This window comes from Dendropsophus ebraccatus, chromosome 3 (genome assembly GCF_027789765.1).
Source record: "Dendropsophus ebraccatus isolate aDenEbr1 chromosome 3, aDenEbr1.pat, whole genome shotgun sequence".
NCBI classification, from domain to species: Eukaryota; Metazoa; Chordata; class Amphibia; order Anura; family Hylidae; genus Dendropsophus; species Dendropsophus ebraccatus.
In genome coordinates this window covers 176,037,787-176,047,233 of record NC_091456.1, presented here as the reverse complement: position 1 = coordinate 176,047,233, position 9,447 = coordinate 176,037,787, and the positions used below count along the sequence as shown (strand labels likewise).

General features: G+C 38.5%; 1 protein-coding gene across 1 annotated transcript in view; it reads left to right on the top strand.

The window, feature by feature from the left end:
• The window catches only part of RAX (retina and anterior neural fold homeobox), a 4,475-nt gene extending 461 nt beyond the window's left edge, over positions 1-4,014 (top strand). The window contains exons 2-3 of the mRNA XM_069964811.1: positions 110-348; positions 3,562-4,014. Coding sequence (XP_069820912.1) covers positions 110-348; positions 3,562-4,014 — 692 coding nt within the window. The remainder of the gene's footprint in view (positions 1-109; positions 349-3,561) is intronic.
• The last annotated feature ends 5,433 nt before the right edge of the window (positions 4,015-9,447 follow it).

The window sequence follows — 9,447 nt, the reverse complement described above, 5'->3', positions numbered from 1 at the left end:
TATGTTCTGATTATGACTTAGCAGGTCAAAGTTTTCCACCTCCAAGAAACTCATGACCTGGTTGGAACTAGAACCTCTAAATAACATGAACTTTCTGAACCTATTGCAGATCCCTACTGTAGCAAGACATCCAGCGAGTGCCTGAGTCCAGGTCTATCAGCAAATAACAGCGACCACAAACTATCCGACGACGAACAACCCAAGAAGAAGCACAGGAGAAACCGAACCACCTTCACTACTTACCAACTCCATGAACTGGAGAGAGCTTTCGAGAAGTCCCATTACCCAGATGTGTACAGCAGAGAGGAGCTGGCCATGAAGGTGAACCTCCCAGAAGTAAGAGTCCAGGTAAGAGGAAACTGGCTGGATTATTAAACGCCTAACCCCCAGCAAATCAAAAGGATTGTTATGGTTCTAATCCAGTTATAGTAATTATAAGCCAATCTTCCTCATGAGCTGAAGAGTAATTTAATTAGGACCACTACAATCAGTGCGGATCGCTCTGATCGCTCCCATGTACTGACAACCCTGCCATGGATACAAGTCCTGGAAAACTATGGGTACCATGAGAGAACATCATCCAGTACGCTGCTTAGAAATTACACAGTTGGGTGTGAGGTGTCCATATTCCAGATTTATGCCATCATTGAATATTGATTTTTACAGATAATTATAGAAATAAATAAATATAATAGATAGATAGATAGATAGATAGATAGATAGATAGTATATAGATAATAGATAGGAGATAGATAATAGATAGATAGGAGATAGATAGATAGATAGATAGGTAGATAGAAGATAGATAGATAGAAAATAGATAGATAATATATAGAGAGACAGATAGATAGATAGATAGATAGATAGATAGATAGATAGATAGAAGATAGATAGAAAGATAGGAAATAGATGGATAGATAGATAGATAGATAGATAGACAGATAGATAGGAGATAGATAGATAGATAGATAGATAGATAGGAGATAGATAGATAGATAGATAGATAGGTAGATAGGAGATAGATAGGAGAGAGAGAGAGATAGATAGATAGATAGATAGATAGATAGATAGGAGATAGATAGATAGATAGATAGATAGATAGATAGATAGATAGATAGATAGATAATAGATATATAGGAGATGATAGATAGATAGATAGATAGATAGATAGATAGATAGATAGATAGGAGATAGATAGATAGATAATAAATAGATAATAAATAGATAGATAGATAGATAGATAGATAGGAGATAGATAGATAGGAGATAGATAGATAGATAGGAGATAGATAGATAGATATATAGATAGATAGAAGATAGATAGATAGATAGATAGATAGATAGATGATAGATAGATAGATAATAAATAGATAAATAGATAGATAGATAGATAGATAGATAGGAGATAGATAGATAGATAGGAGATAGATAGATAGATAGATAGATAGGAGATAGATAGATAGGAGATAGATAGATAGATAATAGATAGATAGATAGATAGATAGATAGATAGATAGATAGATAGATAGATAGGAGATAGATAGATAGGAGATAGATAGAAAATGTAAAACTTTTTATATCCTATTCAAGTAACAACAGTAACGAGTAAATAGTTTCAGTTCTATTTTTTTAGTTCTTTTGTTCCTTTTAACATTTTTTCAGAAATTTGATAACTTTCACTTTGGTTCTTATAGACAGCACTGGGGTATCCTCCCCTCATCTGAAAATGCTAGTCCCAGCATGTCTGTATTACAGTAACGCTGTGAAACGTAGTCCAAAACTGTCCATCCAAAGCATGTGAACCCAACTTTTATTAAAGTGGCAGATAGATAGAAAGACAGGAGATAGGAGATAGATAGATAGATAGATAGATAGATAGATAGATAGATAGATAGATAGATAGGAGATAGATAGATAGGAGATAGATAGATAGGAGATAGATAGATAGATAGATAGATAGATAGATAGATAGATAGATAGATAGATAGGAGATAGATAGATAGGAGATAGATAGATAGATAGATAGATAGATAGATGATGAATAGATAGATACATCTATAGATAATCTATAGATACATTTAAAATCTAATTATTTATCTATCTTTCATCTATCTATCTATCTATCTATCTATCTATCTATCTATCTATCTCCTATCTATCTATCTATCTATCTATCTATCCATCCATCTATCTATCTATTAAATATTAATTTACCTGTGTATTTATCTATCATGTACTAAATTATTTAATAATTGAAATCAAGAAGTTATATTATAATATAATATGTTATTATATCATTCCAGGCCTAATTTATCATCAACACTTAAAAAAAAATATATAAATTCTTTACATTTTCTTAACAGCCTTTAAAAAACTAATTAAATTAGACAGGAATTCACTTTCTTTCCATAATAAAATAATAAATTATTTATTTAAAGAATTTGTAAGAATTTGTGCATAGAATAATTTATAATCACAGTTATACTAAACGAAATAAGTCCCTTATGCTGTAAAAACATTGTAATTATTAGGATTAATATTAATCCATTTAAAAGTACAGATCAACAAATTTATTTAGTATTTACAACCTAAAAAAAAATAAAAAAATAAGAATATATATATATATATATATATATATATATATATATATATATATTCATAACTAAATAATACTGGATTGTGAGCAGCCTTGGGATAAATATACAGATTATGCTATATGTGACATTATAATATTTAACACTCTAGCATACTTCTACTACATTAAAAATCAGAATTTGTCACATGTAATTAATAATATTTTACTTTATATTTTTTTTATAATAAATTCAAAATTCAAATATATTATATTACAAAATATATTTTATAAAAAAAAAACTAAAATTATATATATATATCTGCAGTTGTTTAAGCAGATAATTTTTTTTAAAACTAATTGTTAACAATAATTTTGAATAAGTTGAATTTTATTACTATTATTGTTATTAATATTATTATTATTTTCATTGTTAATGTTTTCATTATTATGATTATTAGTTTAAATATTTAGTTATAGGTTTGATGTTTTTAAAGTTGGTTGTTATAAAAAAGAAATTAAATTAAAAGATATGAATAACTATTATTTTTATTTGATAGTTTATTATATACTTTTATATTTTTTCAGCAGCTCATTAGATAATAGGTCCTAGAATAATAAAGCAATAAAATACCACATAAAGGACAGAGTGACATTTTGTTGCTCTTGATGAAGCTTATACCTTTATAGTCTATACAGGCAGCGTAAAAGAGACTTTTTTCCTGGGTGCCACCACCATAATATATTTTTATATTATTTTATATTTCCGTATGTTTAGCCTTTAGTATTGTTAGCCATGAATACATTGGATAATAACAGAGACACCCTCTAAGCCCACGGGCAGGGCCTCCATGACCTTGGTCCAGCCTCAGATGTAGTAGACTTGAGTTTGTTAGCTTTACTTGGTAACTTTGTTGCTGCTTTTATACTTTTATGCTTGATTTACTCCTTTTTAAATATCTAAATTCCATATTAAATTGTTATTACAGGTTTGGTTCCAGAACAGAAGAGCCAAATGGAGAAGACAAGAAAAGTTGGAGGTTACATCCATGAAGCTTCAAGATTCCCCAATTCTGTCTTTTAACCGATCCCCCCAGCCTCAAGCCATGAGCACCATCAGTACCAACCTCCCCCTAGATTCCTGGCTTACACCTCCCATGTCCAACACCACCACCCTACAGAGCCTGCCGGGATTCGTGACCACCCCACAGAGTATTCCCGGAAGCTACACCCCACCGCCCTTCATGAACACTGCACCAGTTGGCCATGCTCTACAACCATTGGGTTCCATGGGGCCACCACCTCCGTACCAGTGTGGGGCCAACTTTGTGGACAAGTATCCTCTGGAAGAAGTAGACCCTAGAAACACGAGTATAGCAGCACTGAGGATGAAGGCAAAGGAGCACATTCAGTCTATCGGCAAGCCTTGGCAAACCATATAATGCTGGACCTGCTGGGACCCCCCAGCTTAGACATGTGTTCATAGGTTCACACTAAAGGACTGTGCGGACTATGGAGACGCAAACATTATGTGCCAAGCACAAAACCGTCATCCATCTTCCATGGTGAACTGCTCATAGACTGTGGCTAGTACCCACCCGCTCCTTTTCTATAGACTGTCTGGATTATTGGTTTATTATATGACTTCATGTTTACATAATGAAAACTATTTCCATGTACACTATAAAACATTTTTAGAAATTTGATCCTTTCCCGATCCTTTCTTAGCTTTGTTTCTATAAAAACTAGGTGACGGTCCATAGACTGGTAGTTATTCACCCAGATTTTCCAGAAACAAAACTAAGAAATATAAATTTTTGGGTCTTTTTAATTTTTTTTTATTTACAGGATTTTTTAAATTTTTTTAAAGATTTCATTGCTGAATAGACAACAGGACAATGCTGTAGTTTTTCTAGGCTGTAGAATGAACGACCTCCATGACATGTATTTAAGAATATCAGAAGATGTAAATATGGGGGGGCTTCTGATCATTAAACGCTGATTATTCAGATTATCCAGTGTCTGATGTGAGTTGGTTTGATGAAATCCTCAATTGGACCCTTTAACTACAACCTAATACCTCCTGTCGTGGTGAAGCAGTGACCAGAGCATCATGTAAAATAGGAAGCACATGACTCTCAGCTGAGTAACCGGATGATTGGAAATAGTCTGGGTCATGTTACTTATCGTCAGTTTTACTTGTTTTCTATGGAAAAAAGATGCTAAGACTCCTGATGTCTCATTCATATCTGAACACTGATTTATATACAGATCTAATCTACATAAAAGGTTAATTACATTACTTACATTCTATATTATACTCCAGAGCTGCACTCACTATTCTGCTGGTGGGGTCACTGTGTACATACATTACATTACTTATCCTGTACTGATCCTGAGTTACATCCCATATTATACTCCAGAGCTGCACTCACTATTCTGCTGGTGGGGTCACTGTGTACATACATTACATTACATATCCTGTACTGATCCTGAGTTACAGTTACATCCCATATTATACTCCAGAGCTGCACTCACTATTCTGCTGGTGGGGTCACTGTGTACATACATTACATTACTTATCCTGTACTGATCCTGAGTTACATCCTGTATTATACTCTACCAGCAGAATAGTGAGTGCAGCTCTGGAGTATAATATAGAATGGGACATGTATGTACAGTGGTATATAATTAACAGTAAAATGAATCATAAAATAATTCATGCTGTAAAAATTTTACTGAAAGACCAAGACAATTGCCTGATAAAAAAGCACTTTTTGTCATCTGTTTCATCCCTGTTCACCTGCACCTATGTGTTTCATTATTGTATTATATTAGTTCCCTCTCTGTGCCCAAACAACATCACAAGTACTAGTTCCACACAGCGCGCATGTACTAATTAAATTGAAAGATAAAATAATTTCTGCTCTACAAACTTACTAAAACAGCCATATAAGGCTTTTATAATATTAAAGGTGTACTCTTGTTACAGTACTTATCAGCTGCTGTATGTCCTGCAGCAAGTGGCGTATTCTTTCCAGTCTGACACAGTGCTCTCTGCTGTCACCTCTTTCCATGTCAGGAACTGTCCAGAGCAGGAGAGGTTTTCTATGGGGGTTAGCTCCTGTTCTGGACAGTTCCTGACATGGACAGAGGTGGCAGCAGAGAGCACTGTGTCAGACTGGAAAGGATATTTCACTTCCTGTAGGACACACAGAATCTGATAAGTACTGGAAGACTAAAGATTTTTAAATAGGAGTAAACCTCCAGGCACAGTCACTCCACTTCAATCAAGATGCAGAGATTACCAGTATTCTTGCCAATCAGATGTGTTCTTTATTGCTACGCGTTTCAAGGGTTAACCACCCTCTTCATCAGGCAGATAATTTCCCAGGACCTGTTTAACTCTTTCTACTTGCCCATTGGTCTCAGGGTGGTAGGTCAAAGAAAAGTCTAGCTTCACATGGAGACAGGAACAGGGAGCACACCACAACTTTGAAACAAATTTAGGTCCCCTATCAGAAACAATGTGTTATGGCAGCCCATGCAACCGTAAGATGTGTTGGAGAAAATGGCTGGCAAGACAGGGAGTGGAGGGCAAACCAAGAAGAGGCACAAAATGGGACAGCTTGGAAAACCAGTCTGTAACCACCCAAATGGTGGCGTTACCTGCAGAAGGTGGAAGGTCGGTGACAAAGTCCATGGCAATATGTGTCCAAAGGTGATCTGGTATAGGCAATGGCTGAAGCAGACTGGCTGGTCGCAGACTTGTTTTGGGCACAGAGGCTGCAAGAAGCCATGTAGTCCTTAATGTCCTTGGATAGACTTGGCCAGCAGTAGTGATGGGAGATCAGGTTGCCGGTCTAATGGGCTCCAGGATGCCTGGCGATCAAGAAAGACTGACCCCATTTCAGAACTCTTCTTCTGAGCACTGGGAGCACCTTAGTCTTGCCAGGAGGGACACTCTGCAGAATTGAGGCAGCCAGAGGAACCAGGTGCTCAGGAGGGATGATGTGGCGTGGCCACTGAAGAACTGCTTACAGCTTTGCTGGATCCATCTGAAGACCACGGTCAGAGATGATGTACCCAAGAAAAGGAAGGCTGGACTGATGGAACATACATTTCCCTGATGTGGCATAGAGGCGATTGGCTCCTTAGTACATCACCCACATGAGTATGCAGATCTGGGGAGTAGATCAGAATGTTGTCCAGGTTCACGATGACACAGATGTAAAGTAGATCCTGGAAGATGTTGTTGACAGACCCCTGGAAGGCTGCAGGGGCATTGCATAATCCAAAGGGCATTACCAGGCACTTGAAATACCCATCCATGGTGTTGAAGGCGGTCTTCCATTCATCACCTTCACAAATTTAGATCAGATTATAGTCACCTCTGAGATCTAGTTGCTTGAAGATCTTGGCTCCACAACTCTGACATCAGGGGCAAGGGGTACCAGTCCTTCAGCATAACCTTGCTGAAACTGTGTTAGTCGATACGTGAAAAGAGTGGCACTTCCTTTTTCTGAGCAAAGAACCCAAACGTGCGGATAAAGACTTTCAGCAGATTCTCCTTGATGTACGCAGAAATGGCTTGAGTCTTTGGAACTGAGAGAGGAAACATTCTTCCTTGAGGGAGCCTCTTGAGAGGTTTCAGCCTCCTTTTCCAAAAAGAGTCTTCCAAATCCTGGTATTGAGCAGGGAGACCAGGCAACGGCTTTGAGGAGTCTGGTAGTGTCGAAGAGGACTGGGCCTGAGAGGACTGCAGACAGTGGTCGAAGCAATCTGGACCTCAACTGAAAGTTGTCACTCCTGAACCAGGGATGCAGCAATGAAGTTACCTGCAGAGCCAGAATCCAGGAAGGCAGTGGATTGAAATAGCTGTCAAGATGTTGCTGAGAGGATGCATGTAGAGGATGCATTGAAGATGCATTCACACCTAAGGAGGCCTCTCCTCTCCGGCCTAGGTGCTGTGGATGCTGAGGGCAGTTCAGATGGAAGTGGTCGGGGCTAGCACAATAGAGGCACAAGTTCTGCTCCTAGCGGCAAGTTCTCACCTATGGCATCATTTGAATTCTCTCCACCTGCATGGGCTCCTTGGACACTGGCGGAGGTGAAGGAATGGGCGGTTTCTGAAATGCTGGTGACAGCCGGAAAGTGCGGTGAGGATGGAGCAACTCATGTTCTGGATGAATCTCCTCCTCTCTCTTGAAGAAACAGATGTGGCCAGATGGATTAGGGCATTCAGGAAGGACGAGAGGTCCCAGCTGGAAAGCACATACTTCACTCAACAGCAAGAGTTTGGCAGCCAGTGTGCAGAACTGTACCGTGTAGTCACCAACAGAAGCAGAGTTCCCCATCGCAGATTGCGGTCTTTGCTGAAGACGCTCAAACTGGCTTCTCGAACACACATCTGAACTCCGATAAGAAGGCCTGGAGATTAGTGGTGACCAGATCATCCTGATCCCGCAGTGGTGTTGCCCAGGCCAAGGCCTTCCATGCTCTGTGGTGAATTGGTTGGCCATGAGCTTGATGTCCATGGTACAGCAAGAGATAAAACCCCTACACTTCTCAGGATAACCACTTTATTTGGCCCTAGGGGAGACGCTACCGGTAACAGAGGTGTTGGAGGTCCTGTTGAGCTGAGAGGAGCTGTTGCAACTGCAGAGAACTGTTGTAGCTGCTGTGACTTTTTATCTACACCAGGTAAGGAGAACCGACAGCCTCCTCCTGTCTAAGGCTATCTAGGCATGATGGGTATTTTAGTTTCGCAACAGCTGGAGGGCCAAAGGCTCCCCATATCCGGTATAGGTAAAAAGTATCACATAGGACACCACATAAGATTGGAATATTCCAATTCATTGACAGCAAGCCGAGATCTTGGAAAAGTTTAGAAAGTTTTTTACAACTTTTCAGCATTATACTTTTTCTTTTCCTGCAGAGACGTTGGCAGATCCTGCTAGGATATTGAATCTGTCGCTTTCCATCATGATTGATAATGAGATTTTCGGAGACACACACAAAAAAATTGAAACAATTTATTTTCCATTAACTCTGTTACCGCGTTTAATGAGGACGAGAAGTTTAAGAAGCATTTAAATAAAACACCCCTTCTTTTCTCCAGCGAGCGGGACGCCGCTTCGGACAATCTGGAAATGATGGCAATTAGTGATTCTCATTAGAGAGAAGAGAAGGACTCAGGGGTAAGACCATTATGTCCAGGGCCGGTTCACTGAATCCTGGGAGACCTTTCCTTTCAATGTTTCCCACTCATTGTGTGGAAACAAAGGCTGGCCTCTAATTATATTTTCACAATCTGTGCTTAGCTTAAAAAGCCCCGTCTGAAGCAGACATGTCAACTTTGTTCAGCTTCACTTCAAGAAGTTTTTTCACTTGTAAGACAATTTGGAAGCGTCCGCTGCTGGCCGGCCCTCGAGAACAGGCAGCTTGGTATCTGCTGAGTAGGGAACACTATGGACGCCATATGTAATGTATCAAGAGAAACGTAGCTGTATGATGCCACCGCTACAAGTTTTGGTCGTCAATGTATTCAGATGTTTTCCAGGAGGAACAACAGAGACCACCTAACAAAGAGGTTTCAAAAATGATGTTTTAGAATTTAAACAGAAGAAGAGGGGGGTTGTGACCCCCGACACACTTATATGGTGGAGTAACACAAAAAGATGCCCTCTTTTGCCTTTTTTATAGAACTTTAAACCGACACGCGAAAATACCCAAAATATATCTTTATTAAAAATCACATATTGTAACAAAGAATATTGTTACAATTTCCCTAACCCATTAAAACAATTAAAGAGAATTTACTATCAGGTCCATTGCTTTAAGTTTTTTGCAGGAATAGACTGGCGCCAGGCCTG